Source organism: Larimichthys crocea, unplaced genomic scaffold (assembly GCF_000972845.2).
Source record: "Larimichthys crocea isolate SSNF unplaced genomic scaffold, L_crocea_2.0 scaffold100, whole genome shotgun sequence".
In the NCBI taxonomy this organism is placed as follows: Eukaryota; Metazoa; Chordata; class Actinopteri; family Sciaenidae; genus Larimichthys; species Larimichthys crocea.
Window position 1 is genome coordinate 494,684 of NW_020851384.1, and position 23,331 is coordinate 518,014.

A 23,331-nucleotide genomic window follows, 5' to 3' on the forward strand; every position below is an offset into this window, starting at 1 on the left:
TCTACAGCCAATCACTGCTGTCGGTCCCACCGCCCGACCAATCACAGCCTCCCATCTCAGCCGATGACGCGTCTCTGCCTCAGCTGTTTGTGTCTCCACCTTCACCAACAGAGCGACCGGGAGATCAGTTTAGATGACGTCACCGAGCATCAGTTCACACCTGTCTCCTGTCTCCTGTCCACACACACCTGTCCACCTGTCCACCTGTCCACATACACCTGTCTCCTGTCTCCTGTCCACACACACCTGTCCACCTGTCCACATACACCTGTCTCCTGTCCACATACACCTGTCCACATACACCTGTCTCCTGTCCACCTGTCCATATACACCTGTCTCCTGTCCACACACACCTGTCTCCTGTCCACCTGTCCACATACACCTGTCTCCTGTCCACATACACCTGTCTCCTATTTCCTGTCCATATACACCTGTCTCCTGTCCACATACACCTGTCCACATGCACCTGTCTCCTGTCTCCTGTCCACATACACCTGTCTCCTGTCCACATACACCTGTCCACATACACCTGTCTCCTGTCTCCTGTCCACATACACCTGTCTCCTGTTTCCTGTCCATATACACCTGTCACCTGTCTCCTGTCCACCCGTCCACATACACCTGTCTCCTGTCTCCTGTCCACGTACACCTGTCTCCTGTCTCCCGTCCACATACACCTGTCTCCTGTCTCCTGTCCACGTACACCTGTCTCCTGTCTCCTGTCTCGAGTTTACTTTCAAGCTTCACTTTGTAAACGTTGTTTTGTTTTTTGTCCCTCGAGGCTGCCGTAGTGTTTGATGAAGGTTTGTTGAAGGTTAGATGTTGGTTGAAAGAACGTTCCTTAAATGTTTTAGCATCGTAGATGGAATGTAAAGAACGTAAACAGGAAGTGATCAGAAATAAAATCTCGTCAAACTTTAATTATTTTATGTGACGACGTTTCAATAAAGATTCAGACTTTTAATCACATGCTAACGTTTAGCATGTTAGCATGTCTGTAGTCATGTGACCTGGTGGTGGCTAACCGTCCGTTAGCTCTGTGTGCAGGTGTGTACTTCAGGTAACGTTACCTCAGCCTGAGGAGTCACGTGACCCCGGAGGAGGCGGAGTCACGTGACCCCGGAGGAGGCGGGGACATTCCCATCAGACACAGGAAGTGTCTCAGCCTCTTCCTGTAGATCTCGTCCTGTTCCTCCGCCGTGACCTCTGACCTCCGACTCGTGTCCCTGATCAGCGCCGTCAGAACGGAAACAAGAGTGACACATCAGAGGACCAATCACCTGCCAGGGTTTGGAGGCGGGCTGTATCTGATCAGCTGATCGATAAATCAATCAATGATGACGTCATCACGGCGACAGTGATGAAGGCCACGTTCCATTCAGCTGAGTCAGAGCGCTGCTCAGCACTAAATGGAACGGGGCCGGAAACAGCTGAGTGAGAGTGAACCAATCAGCTGTTTGATGTGATCACATGACAGGAAACTTGCACATTGACACATGGGTATATGTGTGTGTGTGTGTGTGTGTGTATGTGTGTGTGTATGTGTGTGTGTATGTGTGTTTAGACAGTCTGCGGGGACGTCACGGAGACTACGTCCAGGTTTTAGACAGTCTGCGGGACGTCACGGAGACTACGTCCAGGTTTTAGACAGTCTGCGGGGACGTCACAGAGACTACGTCCAGGTTTTAGACAGTCTTTCTTTTTGACAGATCACACCTCTGAGTATGACACCTGCATCATAAAGTCTTAAAGCTGACTGGATGAAAGTTCATCTTCATGTGTGAAGAAACATTTAAATCTCAAATCTTCTCTGGACGGATTTGTTTAGAGGACGAGTCGAGCTCGAACACTCCTTCATCACAATTATCATAATTACAACGTTAATCAAATGAGTTCATCTGGACTCAGCTGCACCTGAATGAATCTTTGTGTTTCACCCAGTTTAACATAATACAGAGGAAAAGCTTTGCTGACAGCCAAACATGGACAGGACAGCTGGGGAGAGGTGTGTGTCCTGAACACCTGATCTGCCAGGTGTGTGTCCTGAACGCCTGATCTGCCAGGTGTGTGTCCTGAACACCTGATCTGCCAGGTGTGTGTCCTGAACACCTGGCTGAGAGTCTCTGAGACTGGAATCAGTCTTTACCATCAGGACTCAGGCGTTGTCTGTCTGTCCACATAATGAAAGCTCGACCTGCTGATGAATCCTGCGTGTTATCCTTTCACCTGAGGAATAATTCCATTCCACCTCATTTGGAATTCTTCTTCTGATCAACACAACTTTCTTTTTGACTGAGATCAACAGTGTAAAAACAGTCACACTCAACAAGCCAATCAGACGCTCAGATTCAAACCTCCACAGACAGCCTGAAGTGTGTCTGAGACAGTCTCTGAGACTGTCTCTGAGACAGTCTCTGAGACTGTCTCATCCAGGTGGATTCACGGACTAAACTCTGATCATCTACCTGTGTGTGTTCTCACTTTGTTTATTTCATGAACCAGCTTCTAAATCTGAGTCACAATTTAAGCCACCAAATATGAGCGAGACAGAGAGACAGACAGAGACAGAGAGAGAGAGAGAGAGAGACAGACAGAGACAGAGAGAGAGAGAGAGAGAGAGAGACAGAGAGAGAGACAGAGAGAGAGAGAGACATAGACTGAGCGTCTTCAAACAGCTGGATTCATTAATCAGAGAAATAAAAAGTTACTTCCTGATTGTTTCACAGTCAGCAGGTACAGACACGCCCACAGCAGGTATAGACACGCCCACAGTATATAGACACGCCCACAGTAGATATAGACACGCCCACAACAGGTATAGACACGCCCACCGCAGGTACAGACACGCCCACAGCAGGTATAGACACGCCCACAGCAGCACACCTCAGCTCCCTCCATCCATCTTGGACTACACCTCCATCAGCAGCAGACTGCTACACCCACGGTGTCAGAAGGAGAGGTTCAGCAGGTCCTTCATCCAACACACCTGCTCCACCTGCTCCACCTGATCATGGTGTAGGTTCTGTTCCTGTCTGTACTCACTGCTACTCACCATGGCTTTATCTTTGTTTTTATTCTTATTATCTGTGCTTATATTTCCATTCTCATTACTTACAATGAACAATATTATTTATACCATGTCACTTTTACCTTCAGTCCTTGTTTCTGCACATTGTCTGTTCTTTAGTTTTATTGTGAAGGTGAAAAGAGACTTCTGTCTGATTCTGTGAGTATATCACACTCTGCTGCTGTCAGAAGTACATTTCCCCATTGTGGGCTGAATAAAGTATAACCTGACCTGACCTGACCTGACCTGACCTGACCTTGACCTGACCTGACCTGACCTGACCTGACCTGACCTGACCTTGACCTGACCTGACCTGACCTGACCTGACCTTGACCTGACCTGACCTGACCTGACCTGACCTGACCTGACCTGACCTGACCTGACCTTGACCCCTCACAGGATCGGCAGCGTGTCCACAGGGATTCTGTGACCGGGCCTCATGCTTCATCATTTGTCATGTTTTGGTTAACAGAGTCATCGTCAGAGCTCCTGATTCGCTCGTTTGCATCTGATCTGAGTTTTTATTTGAATAAATCATTTGAATCTGTGTGAGGTCACAAATGAGCCTCAGCATCGTTAACCAAATGAACTCTAATGAACCTTTTACTTCTAACAGAGTATTTAGTCACGGCGAATGAATACTTTTACTTCAGAGGAGGATGACAACGGAGGGAGGAGGAAGCGATTTAAGAGGTCAGCCTGTCACAGACTGAATCTCCTCGTGCCGGGTATTTATCAAATATAATATTTAATGTTTTATGGTATTTATGGAAACATCAGATAACATTCATCAGGTGTTTTGGAAAGTAGTTTTTGTACTTTGATTATTAGTGTGTGACTGTGACAGCCATGAGAGAACTTTTGTTATGATATGGCACTATAGACCTAAAATTGAATAGTACTATTAGTACTCATAAAAGTATTCTCAGCTAAATGTAGTTAAAGTACTTAAAGTCAGAGTACTGCTGTCGATGTTTCAGGCTGAACTAAAGTGATCACATGTTCTTCTGCAGATAATTCATTCATCTGAAGGAGAAACTCTCCATCCTTCAGTTCAATATGTAAGTACAAGTACTGTAACTCTGAACTGCAGTACTTAAGTAAATGTACTTTTCCTTTGATTGATTGATTGATTGATTGATTGATTGATTGATTGATTGATTGATTGATTGATTGATTGATTGACAGACCTGCAGCTCTCAGCCATGAGGAGAAGAGAAGTGATCTTGTTGCTGTTGTCAGGTTTGTCAACCTTCTTCATTCTGATCCAATCAAATAAAAAGTTCCAACACTTTAAAAACACAAAGAAAACTCACATGACACAAAGACACTGGAAGAACTTTGTAAAGAACACGTCCACATTGGGTGCAGAACGTTTTAAAGGTACCTTCAGTGTACCCAGAGTGAAAACATCTTGGACTTTGTCTGCTGTCAGAACTGAATGTCAGAACTTTTCAGGGTGAAGTTGTTTGTGTCGTCCCGCAGGCTGCGTGTCGGTCTGTCACCTTCAGCCCAACGGTCTCGTCAGACTTTTCCATCCCGTCGATCAGGAGGCCACCTGGACTGAAGCTCAGCAGCACTGCAGGGAGATGTTCACTGACCTCGCCACCATCGAGGATCACACCAGCAACCATGATGCCCTGCAGGTGCTGTCGAGCTCAGAGTTCTGGATCGGACTCTCTTTCAACAGCAGCTGGATGTGGTCTTACAAGGACCAGGAAGTTTCAGAGGAAACCTGGTTCACCAGCTGGGCTGAGAATGAACCGTCGTACAGGGAATGTGGGGCAGCCTTGGGAAATGGACAATGGTCGATGAAACTCTGTGGAACGAAGCTTTTCTTTGTGTGTTACAGTGGTGAGTGTGTCTGAGGAACCGAGCAGAACACGGCAGTTATTTCTACAGCGACGTTAACGTGATAATACGTGTTTGTTTGTATGATCTTCTTCTTTCAGCTGAAAGTGACAGACACATCCTGGTGGAGATCGCGTTGACCTGGTCCGACGCTCAGGCATACTGCAGGTCCACGTACACGGACCTGAGCAGCATCCACAGTGAACAGGACAACCAGCAGGTCGGCAGTCTTCTGTGGTCAGGCACAGGAGGTATGTGGGTCGGATGGATCGGTTTGCACAGAAAAGGGTGGGTGTGGTCGGACAGGAGCAGCGCCCCCTACAGGCAGTGGGCGAATCAGGATTTTGATGGGACCAGAGCATGTGCGACGATGACCTCATCATCTGACTGGTCCAGAAGCGACTGCAGCAACAGGAACTTCTTCCTGTGTTACACCGGTCAGTCCGCCTCGACGGTTCTGTAAAGCCGGATCGAGCCGGTCCGATCTGTACTCATCAGGTTTCTTCTCTGTGCAGATGTCAGACCGTCCATGTCGAGGTCGGTGAAGATTCGGATGAAAGGAAGATCTGCAGACCTGAACGACCCGAAGGTGCAAGACGCCATCCTGCAGCAGGTCAGAGACACTTCCTGTTTGTTCCTGAGCATGTTGTGACGGCAGCTAACAGACTGAGCTAACAGCAGCTAACAGACTGAGCTAACAGCAGCTAACAGACTGAGCTAACAGCAGCTAACAGACTGAGCTAACAGAAGGTGATGATGGTAATGATGATGATGGTGATGATGATGATGGTGATGGTGATGGTGATGATGATGATGATGGTGGTGATGGTGGTGATGTTGATGATGATGATGATGATGATGATGATGATGATGATGGTGGTGATGATGATGATGATGATGATGATGATGATGATGATGATGATGATGATGATGATGGTGATGATGATGATGGTGATGATGATGATGATGATGGTGATGATGATGATGATGATGATGATGATGATGATGATGATGATGATGATGATGATGATGATGATGATGATGATGATGATGATGATGATGATGATGATGATGATGATGATGATGATGATGATGATGATGATGATGATGATGATGATGATGATGATGATGATGATGATGATGATGATGATGATGATGATGATGATGATGATGATGATGATGATGATGATGATGATGATGATGATGATGATGATGATGATGATGATGATGATGATGATGATGATGATGATGATGATGATGATGATGATGATGATGATGATGATGATGATGATGATGATGATGATGATGATGATGATGATGATGATGATGATGATGATGATGATGATGATGATGATGATGATGATGATGATGATGATGATGATGATGATGATGATGATGATGATGATGATGATGATGATGATGATGATGATGATGATGATGATGATGATGATGATGATGATGATGATGATGATGATGATGATGATGATGATGATGATGATGATGATGATGATGATGATGATGATGATGATGATGATGATGATGATGATGATGATGATGATGATGATGATGATGATGATGATGATGATGATGATGATGATGATGATGATGATGATGATGATGATGATGATGATGATGATGATGATGATGATGATGATGATGATGATGATGATGATGATGATGATGATGATGATGATGATGATGATGATGATGATGATGATGATGATGATGATGATGATGATGATGATGATGATGATGATGATGATGATGATGATGATGATGATGATGATGATGATGATGATGATGATGATGATGATGATGATGATGATGATGATGATGATGATGATGATGATGATGATGATGATGATGATGATGATGATGATGATGATGATGATGATGATGATGATGATGATGATGATGATGATGATGATGATGATGATGATGATGATGATGATGATGATGATGATGATGATGATGATGATGATGATGATGATGATGATGATGATGATGATGATGATGATGATGATGATGATGATGATGATGATGATGATGATGATGATGATGATGATGATGATGATGATGATGATGATGATGATGATGATGATGATGATGATGATGATGATGATGATGATGATGATGATGATGATGATGATGATGGTGATGATGATGATGATGATGATGATGATGATGATGATGATGATGATGATGATGATGATGATGATGATGATGATGATGATGATGATGATGATGATGATGATGATGATGATGATGATGATGATGATGATGATGATGATGATGATGATGATGATGATGATGGTGATGATGATGATGATGATGATGATGATGATGATGATGATGGTGATGGTGATGATGGTGATGTTGATGATGATGGTGGTGATGATGGTGATGGTGATGATGGTGATGATGATGATGATGGTGATGATGATGATGATGATGGTGATGATGGTGATGATGGTGATGATGATGATGGTGATGTTGATGTTGATGGTGATGGTGATGATGATGGTGATGATGGTGATGATGGTGATGTTGATGATGATGGTGATGATGAAGATGATGGTGATGATGATGATGATGATGGTGATGATGGTGATGATGATGATGGTGATGATGATGATGGTGATGATGATGGTGATGGTGATGATGATGGTGATGATGGTGATGATGGTGATGTTGATGATGATGGTGATGTTGATGATGATGGTGATGATGAAGATGATGGTGATGATGAAGATGTCCTTGTGTTTCAGCTGCAGCAGAAGTTGAGGGATGGAGGAATCCAAGAGGAGGTGAAGTTGCGATGGAAGAAGCAGCCTGATGGGAAAGTTTTCCACAGAGAGGAGTGGACAGCGCCCCCTGCTGAGCAGGAGGAAGCATTGTGTTTAGACTATTAGCTTATTGATTTCTATTCAACATCATGATTTAGTCTGTGATCACGTCTGTGTCCTACATATTTAGTTTGAAGACTGTAGCACGATGTTGACCTCATATTAATGTGAACATGAATTATTGTTATCTAAGACTGACTCATATCAATGTTTATTCATGTGTACTGTTCCTACAAAATAAAACAATAAATAAGTAAAGAGTCTTCTGTCTTTATTATAACAACCTGTGTAACGCACGCTTGCTATTGGCTGCTGTGTTCTCTGTGATCTCATTGGATGATTGTGTTGATAGAATTCAGTGAGTCGTAATTTGAAAAGTCAGACAGATTTATTGACAAACATAAATATTAAACTGCATCATCAGGATGTTTAAACATGTTCAGGTGTTAGCATCAAATGTCATGAGTAACTCTGAGTACGGAGGACCAAACACGACAACACGACGCACTCTGCATGAACTCATTCAATTCAATGTATTCAATGTGTTTTCATTTTTACTTTATTGATTTAAAATCTAAAATTTGTGGAATTTTAATGTTAAAATGTATTTTTTACATGTTATAATGTTTCTAGTTGATTAATTAATTAACTCATTTCTAAATATCCAATTTAAAAAAAAGATTTAGATTTCTTTTTGATTTTTAAAAAATGCATCTTTTGTTTGTTTCTGGCTGTATTAAATGTTTCCAGTCATTGATTCATTTCTTCATTAATTCATTAATTAGTCGTCTCAGGTCCTCCGTACATCATCCTCAGGTTCAAACTCTTCTTCTGTTGTTTCTGTGCGCCCTCTGTCTGACCCTCATCCTGCAGCGCCCCCTGTGGTCGGCACAGAGACAGCAGACAGGTGTGGTGCGTTCAGGTGCGTTCAGGTGCGTCACTGCAGCAGGCAGCTGCACTTCACGTTCTTCTCTTTGTGCGTGGCGCCGAACAGCTCGACGGCCTGCTTGTTGATCAGAGTCCAGAAGTTCTCGAAGGAGATGTTCTGACCGCTCTGAACGCCCATCTGCTGCAGAACCTGACCCAGACCGTCCTCCTTCTCCACCGTCTGCAAACAGGAAACAGGAAATGAGTGCAACCACAACTGACTCGTTAGTGAGTGTGCTGTGATTGGAGGAGGAGCAGTGATGTCACGGTCTGTACCTTGGCAAATCCAGGCAGCTGACTGGAGATCATGGTCTGGAACTGGGTCGTGTTCATGGTCGGCCCGTCATCGGCAGCTTTATGAAACTCTGTGACCAACGAGTTGATGGCCAGCTCCAGATCTGAGTACTGACAGACAGGAGTCATCATCAGCAACCAATCATCAATCATCAGCAACCAATCATCAATCATCAACAACCAATCATCAATCATCAACAACCAATCATCAATCATCAGCAACCAATCATGAGGGCGGGACTTGTCATGGACACTGATTGGCATTTACAGCAGCCAATAGTGAGCATGCGTTACATCCACGCCCCTATGCAATGCAGCTAGCGCTATGAGCTAGCATCAGTGTCTCCTTGGTCCGAACAGAAACAGTCTGAGACAGTCTGAACAGTCTGAACAGTCTGAACAGTCTGAACCGTCTGAACAGTCTGAGACAGTCTGAACAGTCTGAACAGTCTGGACAGTCTGAGACAGTCTGAACAGTCTGAGACAGTCTGAGACAGTCTGAACAGTCTGAACAGTCTGGACAGTCTGGACAGTCTGAGACAGTCTGAACAGTCTGAACCGTCTGAACAGTCTGAGACAGTCTGAACAGTCTGAACAGTCTGGACAGTCTGAACAGTCTGAACAGTCTGAGATAGTCTGAACAGTCTGAGACAGTCTGAACAGTCTGAACAGTCTGAGACCGTCTGAACAGTCTGAGACAGTCTGAACAGTCTGAGACAGTCTGAACAGTCTGAACAGTCTGAGACAGTCTGAACAGTCTGGACAGTCTGAACAGTCTGAGACAGTCTGAACAGTCTGAACAGTCTGAGACAGTCTGAACAGTCTGGACAGTCTGAACAGTCTGAGACAGTCTGAACAGTCTGAACAGTCTGAGACAGTCTGAACAGTCTGGACAGTCTGAACAGTCTGAGACAGTCTGAACAGTCTGAACAGTCTGAGACAGTCTGAACAGTCTGGACAGTCTGAACAGTCTGAGACAGTCTGAACAGTCTGAACAGTCTGAGACAGTCTGAACAGTCTGGACAGTCTGAACAGTCTGAGACAGTCTGAACAGTCTGAACAGTCTGAGACAGTCTGAACAGTCTGAACAGTCTGAACAGTCTGAGACAGTCTGAACAGTCTGAACAGTCTGAGACAGTCTGAACAGTCTGAACAGTCTGAGACAGTCTGAGACAGTCTGAACAGTCTGAACAGTCTGAACAGTCTGAGACAGTCTGAACAGTCTGAACAGTCTGAGACAGTCTGAACAGTCTGAGACAGTCTGAGACAGTCTGAACAGTCTGAACAGTCTGAATGAGGTCAGAGCTCTGAGGGCGGCGGCCGCTCCGATGATCCAACTGGCTGATGTCAGAGCAGCTGTTCACATTCACTGAGGACCAGAACAGACTGGAGTCCGGCCCGGTTCTGTTCTACTGGACTGAACACGTGAACTCTCTGAGGACAAGCTCAGAGCGTCAACACACAGGACACATATGAAGACAAAGACTCTGTCTGAACGTCGACAACCTGCAGTTCCTCTAACGTCCACCTGAGGCTGGCTCCAGAAGTGAGTCAGTCTCCATAAGTCCCCATGTCCAAATGTCCAACAGCAGAAATAAACATGTTTACAGCCTGGGACATGACGACTGTACTGAGGGTGAAACCTGGATTTTATTAGTTCTTTCAAAATAAAGGTCATGTGGGCGGGGCTGTGTGTTTAACATGTTAATCACATGACCCATCGACTTGTTTTGACACTTTTAAAACTTTGTGTGACATCATCACCCCTGGTGGGCGTGGCTGAAAGTCAAACATCGTTTTAACAAAGCTTCAAAATAAGAGCACAAAACGTCAGCTTTAGTTTTATTGTGAAATGTGTGAACGCAGCCTGACTGCATACTTTTACTTTGGTACTTTATCTCTGAGTATTTCCACAGTGAGGTACTTTAAGTACTTTGAGTACTTTAACGTGTATATCTGAGGTGTGTCTGTCGGTCTTTGAACGCACCTCGACACTCTCAGGTGCTTCGTGACGTTTTGACGTCATTTTGCGTCAAAGATAAAAAAACAACAACAACAACAAAAAAACAACAACACGTCATCAAACGTAAAACAAACAACAAACTGATTAAAGACCAGTCTGTGATCAGTCTGTGATCAGTCTGAGATCAGTCTGTGATCAGTCTGAGATCAGTCGGTGATCAGTCTGAGATCAGTCTGTGATCAGTCTGTGATCAGTCTGTGATCAGTCTGTGATCAGTCTGAGATCAGTCTGTGATCAGTCTGTGATCAGTCTGTGATCAGTCTGAGATCAGTCTGTGATCAGTCTGTGATCAGTCTGTGATCAGTCTGTGATCGTCACCGGTCGTGCAGACGGAGCGGGCTTACCTTGGTCGCCATCTGCGCAGCTTTGGTCGCCAGAAACACCGAGAGACACCGAGACACTGACCGAGGCTGCACACACTGATCCTGCTGACAGACACGGAGTCCTCCCACTACACCACCCACTCTAACACACTGCACACACACACACTCACTCACACACACGCTGTGTACACACACACACACACACACACACACACACACACACACACTGTGTACACACACACACTCACACACACACACACTGTGTACACACAGACACACACACACACACACACACACACACACACACACACACACACACACACACACACACACTGTACACACACACTCACACACACACACACACACACACACACACACACAGACACACACACAGACACACACACACACACTGTACACACACACTCACACACACACTCTATTGACTTCTTTTCTTTCTGTTTGTCTTTAAAGTTTCTTTGTCTGCGCTCGAAACTGTTATCAGCCACACCCAAACTACACACAATGAACACACACTCACACACTCACACACACACAATAGTCTGACCAGCACCACACCTTAACTGACTTTAAACTAACACACTGTCCTGAACAGGGCCGTTTCTATGCAGATGCATGGGGCCCCACAGCCACCAGGGCCCCGAGCTGCAGGTTTATCCTCAATATATTCAGACTGTTTAAAACCTGGACGTAGTCTCCGTGACGTCCCCGCAGACTATCTAAAACCTTGACATAGTCTCTGTGACGTCCCCGCAGACTGTCTAAAACCTGGACGTAGTCTCCGTGACGTGGGTCTCATCCATGTTTTTCTATGTAAATGAAACACATTTGACCTTTTTGATGCTTTATTGATCTCTGCTCAAATCAACAGACAGTTCTCAGTCAGGATCCTGGAGAGTCCTGGAGGTTCTGTGGAAACTCAGGTCTGGTTCTGGAGGCTGAGTGTTTCTGGTGAGATGATGGAGTAGAAGGAGGCGTCGCTGTCGTCTGAGCCAGGTCGGTCCTGGTACGTCATGTCTACTTCACTGACAGCAGAAAGCGTGGGAAAACAGACGCTGTGTATCTTTGTAAAGTTTCTCTTCACACTTTATCTTTGAGATAATCAGGTGAGCTACCTGAGATCAGAGTCAGACTGAAGCCCGCCGCCGCCACTCTGCCGACTGTCTGAGCGTCCAGCTGATCTTTGGCGTGTTGCCATGGAGACCATCCTGAGCTGCTCGTCATCACTGGAGTCACTGAGAGAAAAGTAACAGTGCTTGAGCCTCATTGGTTGAAGGTTTACTGTGACATCATCAGTCTGACAGCCTGCACTCTCACTCACAGCTCCTCCTCGCCGTCTTCCTGGAAGGTCAGAGGTCGCGCACAGACGACACACGTGTTTCCCAAACTGCAGAAACATGGCCGACAGTACAGGCCTGCAAAGACAAGACGGTACTGAAGGAGACGCCATAACATGCTTTTTGGAGCCGGAAGTGACCATATTTGGACAAGTGTGTGTCAGTTCAGTCTGTTAGCTGCTGTTAGCTCAGTGTGTTAGCCGGGCTGCCCGAACTGTGAGCTCAGAGGGGGAGTGTCAGTGTTTGTGCCACAGGAGTTTTGGACCACCGGGAAGAAGAAAAAGAAGAAGAAGAAGAAGAAGAAGAAGAAGAAGAAGAAGAAGAAGAAGAAGAAGAGGTAACCAGGCTCAGCAGCCTCTATGGACATGATGGCAGAGGAGAAGAGAGTGAAGAGGATGCTGATGGAGGAAGCTAAGAAGAGAAAAGGAGAGAGTGAGCGAGCAAGAAGCCGCCGGACAAGAGTAAATGTGGACCTGGATGATGATTGGCTGCTGGGGACCTGGATGATGATTGGCTGCTGGGGACCTGGTTAGCTTGTTAGTCTTTTTTCCTTCAGTGTTTTTGGGTAAACTGTCCTCAGATCAGTTACAGTTATCTGTCTGACTTCAGCTGAGTCAACAACAGTTAGAGCTGCAGGACACGCCCTCAGCACACACACACACACACACACACACACACACACACACACACACACACACACACACACACACACACACACTTCCTGTCTGCCCTCAGGTGACATTAGTGCAGACAGGTGTGTTGACGATCACTGAGCTGGGTTCTGGTTCTGGTTCTGTTTGTGGCTTCATACTGACACTTGTCAGAGGGAAGCACACTGAGCACGCTCTGTGATGTCACGGCATTTGATTCCAGCAGGAAGTGATTATGATTGTCTGCGCACTTATTCACAATAAAACTCTCAGCAGGGACTTTCAAAATAAATGTCATGATGTTCGTCTTTACCTGAACACTGAGTGACACCACAGGTGACCATGTTGTCTTCACCCTGTCTCACCACCTCGCCGCAGGCCAGACAGGTGACTGATGACAGACCCAGCAGGTGAGACAGGTGAGCTGCTCCAGGTAACCTGAGAGAGACAGACAGACAGGTCTGTGAGTGTCCTCAGTAAATTGTGTCTGTCACAGTGTTTTCATGTCTGTACCATGGCACTCCTCCTCCGTTAGTTGTCCTCCTGGCTGCAGACCTCCTCAAGGCTCTTCCCATCATCCTCCTCTGATCCAGGATCTGCTGCCGGAGGAAACGGATCCTGTCCTGGAGAACACAGACAACAAAAAACTGTCTGTCTGTCTGTCTGTCTGTCTGTGTGCTCAGTCCAGAACAGTGTTAATAAGCTGTTCTTTCATTAATGAAGACTGACAACAAATGTTTGATTAACAAGCTGAAAATGAGACTTAACAGACTTTAGAAACTTTACAAACTTCACAGACATTACAACCTTTACAGACTTTACAAACTTTACAGACTTTACAAACTTCACAGACATTACAAACTTTACAGACTTTACAAACTTTACAGACTTTACAAACTTCACAGACTTTACAAACTTTACAGACTTTACAAACTTCACAGACATTACAAACTTTACAGACTTTACAAACGTTACAGTCATACAAACTTTACAGACTTTACAAACTTCACAGACATTACAAACTTTACAGACTTTACAGACTTTACAAACTTCACAGACATTACAAACTTTACAGACATTACAAACTTTACAGACATTACAGACTTTACAAACTTTACAGACATTACAAACTTTACAGACTTTACAAACTTTACAGACTTTACAAACTTCACAGACTTTACAAACTTTACAGACTTTACAAACTTCACAGACATTACAAACTTTACAGACTTTACAAACGTTACAGTCATACAAACTTTACAGACTTTACAAACTTCACAGACATTACAAACTTTACAGACTTTACAGACTTTACAAACTTCACAGACATTACAAACTTTACAGACATTACAAACTTTACAGACATTACAGACTTTACAAACTTTACAGACATTACAAACTTTACAGACTTTACAAACTTTACAATCTTTACAGATTTTACAAACTTTACAGACATTACAAACTTTACAGACATTACAAACTTTACAAACTTCACAGACTTTACAGGTTTTACTAACTTTACAGACATTACAAACTTTACAGACTTTACAGACATTGCAAACTTTACAGACTTTGCAAACTTCACAGACTTTACAAACTTTACAGACATTGCAAACTTTACAGACTTTGCAAACTTCACAGACTTTACAAACTTTACAGACTTTACAAACTTTACAGACATTACAAACTTTACAGACATTACAAACTTTGCAGACATTACAAACTTTACAGACTTTACAAACTTTACAGACATTACAATCTTTACAGACTTTACAGACATTACAAACTTTACAGACTTTACAGAATTTACAGACATTACAAACTTTACAGACTTTACAGACATTACAAACTTTACAAACTTGACAGACTTAACAGATTTTACAAATTTTACAGACATTACAAACTTTACAAACTTCACAGACTTTACAGGTTTTACTAACTTTACAGACATTACAAACTTTACAGACTTTACAGACATTACAAACTTTACAGACTTTACAGAATTTACAGACATTACAAACTTTACAGATTTATGCCATTTAAACTGTTTACACTGTATACATCTTTTATTTTTGATATATTCATACTGTTCATACTGTTTGTATTCCCAGATTTACACTTTTTATATCTTTTTATATTTAGATCTCTTTAAACTTGTATATATTTTATATTTTTGTTTATTAGTGTTTGCATCAGGGATATCAAAGAAACATTATTTCAATTGTATGTCCTGTACAGTTGACTTAACTCGCTGTCCTGGACTCTGACTCGAGGTCCTGGACTCTGACTTGCGGTCCTGGACTCTGATTCGAGGTCCTGGACTCTGACTCGCGGCCCTGGACTCTGACTCGAGGTCCTGGACTCTGTGGATCCAGCTCAGTGCCTTGTTGTCTTTCCTGTTCAGGTTCAGACCTGTCTGAGTCTCATTCTGCAGATTCTTCACATAACTGTGAGCTCCATGACCCCTCACCCAGAACATCTGTGTGTGTGTGTGTCTGTGTGTGTCTGTGTGTGTGTGTGTGTGTGTGTGTGTCTGTGTGCGTGTGTGTACCAGCTCTCTCTCTGGATAATGTGAAGCACACACGAGTCGTCTGCAGCGCTGCACGAGTCCTCCGCTCAGAGACACAAGCAGAGCCAGACCCAACAAGAACCCTGCAGCAGAACCAGAACCAGTCGAAACGTCAGAACATCTGCAGACATTTTACTGAACTGATGATATTTATTTAGACGGAGTGATCTGATTGGACGAGAGTCGTCCAATGAGTGCTGATATAAAGAACAACAGCAGATGATGACGGCTGTTCCAATAGTAACGTTACGTTAACGTTACATGAGCGTTTGTCATCCGATTAAGCCGTGCTGATATTCAGTACAACAGCACGCTGATGTTTAAGGACTTCTACTTTGGTGTGGTTTTGGTACCGAGTACTCCCTGTTGATGATGTCACATCCTGTGTCCTCTTACCCAGGATGAAATATGTGGCGTGGTCCGGCTCCGACGGCTCCAGCAGACACTTCCTGCTGATCACTGTGATGTTTCCTCCCTGCAGCACGTCGAACGAAGCCACCAGGTCTCTGAAGAGGTCGGAGGCGTAACCGGACCCATTCACCTGCACCGCCACTGTCACCGGTGCTGATGGGACCGGGGTTACCATGGTTACCACCACTCTGAGCAACATCACAGCCTCACTCACGTCACGACTGATGCTGTCTCACCTCTGGCCACGACGTCGCCCTTCACCTGGTGCTGCACCTGATCCAGCATCCAGAACACCAGGAAGTCCAGCGCCACCAGCAGGCCGCCCATCACCAGGTGTCTGAGGACCGAGACCACGCCCACCAGCACAGCACGCCGCTCTCGGCCAGTCAGGTGAAAGGAAACTGCAGGAAGGACAGGTTCAAGTCACTTCTCTCGCACACACACACACACACACACACACACACACACACAGTGTACTGACGTGGTGTGATGTAGGTCCGGGCTTCTCTGCTTGTAATTGGCAGGACTGAGGCTCCGCCCCCTGAGGTCACCTGTTGGTCGAGCTCTTCGAACTGAGCACTGATGTAGACGTTATCAAAGTCGAGCTGACGGAGATACCTGCGTCGGTACCGTGCCGCCCTGCGGAGGGAGCATGTCAGCTAACAGTTAGCATGTTAGCATGTCAGCAGAATAACAAAACATTAGCCGGCTAGCATGGCTAATGTGAATGAAGTAAACTGAAGCATGTAGATGGAGTAAACTGAAGCGTGTTGAAGTAAACTGAAGCGTGTGGATGGAGTAAACTGAAGCGTGTTGAAGTAAACTGAAGCGTGTGGATGGAGTAAACTGAAGCGTGTTGAAGTAAAGTGAAGCGTGTGGATGGAGTAAACTGAAGCGTGTTGAAGTAAAGTGAAGCGTGTGGATGGAGTAAACTGAAGCGTGTTGAAGTAAAGTGAAGCGTGTGGATGGAGTAAACTGAAGCGTGTTGAAGTAAACTGAAGCGTGTGGATGGAGTAAACTGAAGCGTGTTGAAGTAAAGTGAAGCGTGTGGATGGAGTAAACTGAAGCGTGTTGAAGTAAAGTGAAGCGTGTGGATGGAGTAAACTGAAGCGTGTTGAAGTAAAGTGAAGCGTGTGGATGGAGTAAACTGAAGCGTGTTGAAGTAAAGTGAAGCGTGTGGATGGAGTAAACTGAAGCGTGTTGAAGTAAAGTGAAGCGTGTGGATGGAGTAAACTGAAGCGTGTTGAAGTAAAGTGAAGCGTGTGGATGGAGTAAACTGAAGCGTGTTGAAGTAAAGTGAAGCGTGTGGATGGAGTAAACTGAAGCGTGTTGAAGTAAAGTGAAGCGTGTGGATGGAGTAAACTGAAGCGTGTTGAAGTAAAGTGAAGCGTGTGGATGGAGTAAACTGAAGCGTGTTGAAGTAAAGTGAAGCGTGTGGATGGAGTAAACTGAAGCGTGTTGAAGTAAAGTGAAGCGTGTGGATGGAGTAAACTGAAGCGTGTTGAAGTAAAGTGAAGCGTGTGGATGGAGTAAACTGAAGCGTGTTGAAGTAAAGTGAAGCGTGTAGATGGAGTAAACTGAAGCGTGTGCAGACCTCAGGAAGGAGCAGGCGAGCAGGACGAGGCCGCCATACGCGAGCGGCGTGCTCAGTTTCTGGAGCACGTGCAGCTCTGATGAAACGTCCTCCATGATGTCCTGAGTCACCTGCTGCAGAGAGCGGCTGCTGTTGGCGTCCAGGTCAAAGGTCACCAAGGCCGAGACGTTGAAGTCAAATTCCCGCTTCATCCGCTCAAACGCTGCTACGGTGGCTGGAAGAGGACAAAGTCGACGGCTCAGCGAAGATTTCACGAAGGTTAAAAACAGAAAGAAGGTGAACTCACGAGCGGCCAGACGTTTCTTCAGGTGGTCAGCGATGTAGGAGGGGATGACGCAGAAGAGCTCGCCAGCTGAAACAGGAAACGTGTACGTGTGACAGGAAGTGAGTCTTCATTAATCACACAGCAGAGAGGTTCATGTTTGTAGTCTGAGTTAATCTGTAGTCCTGCATGAACATTAACGATAGCTGACACAGAGGTCGTGATGTCAGTGAACGCACCGCGGGCGAGGCTGCAGAGCGGCAGGAAGACGTCTATGATGTCACACAGGAAGTTGAACTCTCCCAGCAGGTCGGAGCAGTCGGCCCGAGCCTCCGCGAACACCGCCCGGCACTTCCTGTACGGAGAGCCCAGTTTGACGTTGCACACTTCGCCGATGTCCACCAGGAAGTGGAGGACGTTCCTCAGAGTACGAGCTGCAGGTCAGAGGTCAGAGGTCAGAGGACACCTGGAACTCCCTGAAGAACCCCATTACCTCCTCAAGACCTCCTTGAACATTTTCCAGGTCCTTAAAACATCCTCAATCAAATTCTACAACCTCCTTAAATACTTCTGGGACACCCTTAAGAACATTATAACAACCTCAAGGACCCCTGGAACATCCTTTGATTCATCTCAAGGAAAATAACCTTTATAATAATAAAGGGAGCCTCAAGAACACCTGGAACCTTCTCAAGAACCTCTCAAACCTCCTTAAGTATTCCTAGAACTTCCCCAAGGCCCCTCCTCAATGACTGACATCATCAGTGACATCATCATAGTCTTTAAAGGCTGCTCTGCTGGAACCTTCTCCAGAACCTCTACAGTTTATTCAAGGATGTCTTGAAGACATTTGGGCCACATAACATCCACCTGGAATCTCCTTGAGACCACTTAAAACTCCTCCAGTCTTCACAAAGACTTCTCAGTTTTAAAGTCAGCTGGAGGTGACTTCTCAGCGCCTCACCGACATGGCGGACGCTGTCGGTCAGAGCGTGGATGAAGTTCTCGACTCTTTGTGCTGCAGCGCGAGCGTTCCTGCTGACCGCCCGGATCCGGTCCAACGCAGCTGCAACACAAAACACAACGTGACCAACAGGGGGCGCCATCATCCAGACAGCCTGTGAAACCAGCACTGCATTAACGTGCTCATTAAGATGCTGATTAACATGCTCATTATGCATGCAGGTATTACAGAAAAGAGGCGTGGCTGCTTTCTGCATCAGTTCCTGCGTCTGATTGGCTGCCAGCTCGGCTCCACACAGCAGACTGGCGGCGGCTCGCTCCGTGTTCTCGAGCGTGTTGGTGACAGGGCCCGACAGCAACATGGAGGCAAACAGGAAGAGGAGGAAGTTCCTGCCACGAGCTGAAACACAAGTTAGACGGGCTGTGATAGGCTGAGCAAGGCCACGCCTCCACCTGAAACCTGAAACCATGCCCTTATACGGGAGCTTCAGATATATATATATATATAAATAAATAGAGACATCACTGAACATGACAACAAATCGATCTTATCGTATCATCATTTTATCTTATTGTGACGTTACGTAACGTTAACGCTGACACAACGATAAGGTGTTTTTTTGTTTTATTTTCTGTTTTATTTTGAAAGGGTTCTTGTGTATTTTAACTTCCTGCCTTTGTTCGTTTTCCCGCCACTTTTGACAACGTGTCCTTCCCTCGTTAGTCTCACCTGTGTCCTGTCCATCAGCTGTCATGTTCATATAGAAACATTAAAGAATCCAGCTGTGATGACACAGCACACCTGACAGGTGAACAGACTGACCTGAGCACAGTGAAGGCAGCATGACCGTGACGTCGGCCCGGACGGCGGCCGACAGGCCCATGCCGAAGGCCGCCAGGACGGCCACAGCCAGCGTGGTGTGGACGCACAGCCACAGAGGCTGTTTCTGCAGGAAGAGCGCCGTGACCCCGTACAGAGACGCCAACAGCAGCCCCAACACAAACGCCACAAGGCTCCGCCCACCCTCCAACAGGTGACCTTTGACCTTCCTCCAGCTGCTGCGACGGGCGCGTCCTGCTGACCTGAGGACGGAAAGGTTACTCAGTCTGTTAGCTGCTGTTAGCTGCTGTTAGCACAGTCTGTTAGCACAGTCTGTTAGCTGCTGTTAGCACAGTCTGTTAGCTCAGTCTGTTAGCTGCTGTTAGCACAGTCTGTTAGCTGCTGTTAGCACAGTCTGTTAGCTCAGTTTGTTAGCTGCTGTTAGCTCAGTCTGTTAGCTCAGTCTGTTAGCTGCTGTTAGCACAGTCTGTTAGCTGCTGTTAGCACAGTCTGTTAGCTGCTGTTAGCTCAGTCTGTTAGCTGCTGTTAGCTCAGTTTGTTAGCTGCTGTTAGCTTAGTCTGTTAGCTGCTGTTAGCTCAGTTTGTTAGCTGCTGTTAGCTCAGTCTGTTAGCTCAGTCTGTTAGCACAGTCTGTTAGCTGCTGTTAGCTCAGTCTGTTAGCTCAGTCTGTTAGCTGCTGTTAGCACAGTCTGTTAGCTGCTGTTAGCACAGTCTGTTAGCTCAGTCTGTTAGCACAGTCTGTTAGCTCAGTCTGTTAGCTGCTGTTAGCACAGTCTGTTAGCTGCTGTTAGCACAGTCTGTTAGCACAGTCTGTTAGCTCAGTCTGTTAGCACAGTATGTTAGCTAAGTCTGTTAGCTGCTGTTAGCACAGTCTGTTAGCTCAGTCTGTTAGCTCAGTCTGTTAGCTGGTATTAGCTCAGTCTGTTAGCTGCTGTTATGATCTCACCTGTTCAGGACTCCTCTGACAGCCTGTGTGACTCCGCCCCTCTCCACCTGGACTGTGACATCAGGATCAGTCAGGTGTCTCTTCCTCTGTCCAGCCTTCATCTCTGGTTCTTGGAGTCTCTGTGACTCTCTGACTGTTTTTCTGTCTCCTGGAGACCAAAAGAATCCTGAAGCTTCCAGAACCTTCAACTGACCAACTGACCAACTGACAGACCAACCGACCAAACCACCTGTGACTGGACTGTTTGAAAGGTTGTTCAGAGACACGGATCATCATGACTCACCTGCACTCACCTGCAGCTCCTCGCAGCAGTAAGTTTGTTTTTATCTGTCTGAAGCTAACTTGTAGCTAACGATAGCAGCTTTCTGTTAGCATGTACAACAGTCTGTGTCAGTGTCTCTGTCTGTCTGTGTCTCTCTGTCTGTCTCTCTGTCTGTTGTCTGACTGTCTGTCTGTCTGTCTGTCTGTCTGTCTGTCTCTGTGTCTGTCCTCCAGCTGTGGAGAGGATCAGTTTGACCATCCTGCCTCCTGTTGTCCATCGATTCATCTTCAGCCAATCAGAGGACTTTCAGGTGGCTCACCTGCTGCTGAGGGCCGTGTTTGGAGCAGTGAGCGGTGCAGGTAGCCTCCTTTTGTTAGCTATTATGAATTGTATTAATCATTAACAATTAATACAAATGTGTTAGCTACTTAGCTACTGTTTTGCTAACATTAGCTAACTCCAGATAAATAGTCACATGTTGAGTTATGAACACTTTTATCTTTGAGCTGTCGTCAAAATGTGCTTTATTTTCAACACGTAGCTAACACGAAGCTAACATGAAGCTAACACGTAGCTAATGTCACGACCCGGCTCTAGAGCCATGACAAACACACAAGGGAGACACGGATTGAAGGCCAAAATGGAAATGATTTATTGTAAAGAACTAAACAACAAACATTTTTTACCAAAAACAAACCGAAGAAACGATGGGGTGTGTCAATCAGTGGTGAAGGTGCATGTATGCATGAATGAAAATGTGTAGATGTGAGATGTTGTGTGCCATAAGAACAAAGAAAACCAAAAAACCATGAGGCAGCCTGGAGAGGTGGGTGGAGCCTGCCAGAGAGAGAGAGAGTTAATGGGTGGAGCTTTATACTCTCCCTAACTGAGGCCCAGGAGTTTCCACCAATCAGCTGGGTATTGGAGCACACACTCAATTACACAGGGAACCGTCACACTAACATGAAGCTAACACGTAGCTAACATAAAGCTAACACGAAGCTAACATAAAACTAGCATGTAGCTAACATGAAGCTAACACGTAGCTAACATGAAGCTAACACGTAGCTAACATAAAGCTAACACGAAGCTAACATAAAACTAGCATGTAGCTAACACGTAGCTAACATGAAGCTAACACGTAGCTAACATAAAGCTAACACGAAGCTAACATAAAACTAGCATGTAGCTAACACGTAGCTAACATGAAGCTAACACGTAGCTAACATGAAGCTACCACGTAGCTAACATGTAGCTAACACGTAGCTAACATGAAGCTAACACGTAGCTAACATGAAGCTAACACGTAGCTAACATGAAGCTAACATGAAGCTAACACGTAGCTAACATGAAGCTAACATGAAGCTAACACGTAGCTAACATGAAGCTAACATGAAGCTAACACGTAGCTAACATGTAGGCTAACACGTAGCTAAACATAAGCTAACCGTACTAACAGTAAGCTAACATGAAGCTAACACTAGCTCTAACACGAAGCACTACAGTGAGCTAACACGTAGCTAACATGAAGCTAACATGAAGCTAACACGTAAGCTATTTTTATTTATTTTTATTTAAAAATGTAAAATTCGGTTTTATGCCTTTTTATTTAAATTCAATCAAATTATTTCTAAATCGTTTGATGAGTTTAATTGAAATATTCGACGTGTCATGGTCGTCATGTCCGTCCTCAGGTCCTGTTCCTGTGTCTCCGCCTCCCGCTGACCTTTGACTCCAGCGGCAGCAGGAAGTTTCTTGTCGGTGAGCAGACGTCACGCAACATCACGACATGATTTAACACACTGTTGACATCACCTGCTGACATCACCTGCTGACATCACCTGCTGACATCACCTGTTGACATCACCTGTTGACATCACCTGCTGACATCACCTGCTGACTTACCTTCTGACATCACCTGTTGACATCACCTGTTGACATCACTGTGTGACATCACCTGCTGACATCACCTGCTGACATCACCTGTTCACAATCACCTGTTGGAGCATGCACCTGCTGACATCACCTGCTGACTTTACACCTGTTGACATCTACCTGCTTGACATCACCTGTTGACAATCAACTGCTGACACACACCTGCTGACATCACCTGCGGACATCACCTGTTTGACAATCACATGTTGACC

General features: G+C 45.3%; 3 protein-coding genes and 1 long non-coding RNA gene across 6 annotated transcripts in view; 2 read left to right on the top strand and 2 right to left on the bottom strand.

Moving 5' to 3' along the window:
- LOC113744664 (synaptotagmin-11-like) overlaps positions 1-11,533 on the top strand; it is a 43,271-nt gene extending 31,738 nt beyond the window's left edge. The window contains exon 5 of the transcript XR_003461720.1: positions 11,519-11,533. The gene's annotated coding sequence lies outside the window, so the exon portion shown is untranslated. The remainder of the gene's footprint in view (positions 1-11,518) is intronic.
- On the bottom strand, positions 83-549 carry LOC113744666 (uncharacterized). 2 transcript variants are annotated; one of them, XR_003461722.1, is made up of 3 exons: positions 333-549; positions 255-275; positions 83-160 (listed from the first exon to the last, which is right to left on the bottom strand). It is a non-coding gene; the product is annotated as an uncharacterized LOC113744666 (long non-coding RNA). The 2 variants fall into 2 exon arrangements; XR_003461721.1 differs by having other exon boundaries at positions 119-204; positions 247-275.
- LOC113744665 (putative C-type lectin domain family 20 member A) lies at positions 2,984-7,991 on the top strand. 2 transcript variants are annotated; one of them, XM_027275324.1, is made up of 8 exons: positions 2,984-3,015; positions 3,684-3,795; positions 4,081-4,128; positions 4,256-4,309; positions 4,553-4,921; positions 5,020-5,355; positions 5,434-5,531; positions 7,687-7,991. In XM_027275324.1, the coding sequence occupies exons 4-8, from the start codon at positions 4,273-4,275 to the stop codon at positions 7,828-7,830; spliced, it is 984 nt and encodes a 327-aa protein (XP_027131125.1). In that variant the 5' UTR covers positions 2,984-3,015; positions 3,684-3,795; positions 4,081-4,128; positions 4,256-4,272; the 3' UTR covers positions 7,831-7,991. The 2 variants fall into 2 exon arrangements, with proteins under 2 accessions (XP_027131125.1, XP_027131124.1); XM_027275323.1 differs by lacking the exon at positions 2,984-3,015 and having other exon boundaries at positions 3,442-3,795.
- A 647-nt stretch (positions 11,534-12,180) lies between the features above and the next one.
- Positions 12,181-21,048, bottom strand: dcst2 (DC-STAMP domain containing 2). Its single transcript, XM_027275297.1, has 16 exons — positions 20,923-21,048; positions 19,959-20,218; positions 19,365-19,535; positions 19,137-19,238; positions 18,412-18,606; positions 18,197-18,262; positions 17,911-18,124; positions 16,798-16,955; positions 16,553-16,717; positions 16,302-16,469; positions 15,888-15,988; positions 13,850-13,959; positions 13,650-13,774; positions 12,671-12,764; positions 12,465-12,584; positions 12,181-12,374 (listed from the first exon to the last, which is right to left on the bottom strand). The coding sequence occupies exons 1-16, from the start codon at positions 21,021-21,023 to the stop codon at positions 12,269-12,271; spliced, it is 2,256 nt and encodes a 751-aa protein (XP_027131098.1). The 5' UTR covers positions 21,024-21,048; the 3' UTR covers positions 12,181-12,268.
- Between the last annotated feature and the right edge of the window lie 2,283 nt (positions 21,049-23,331).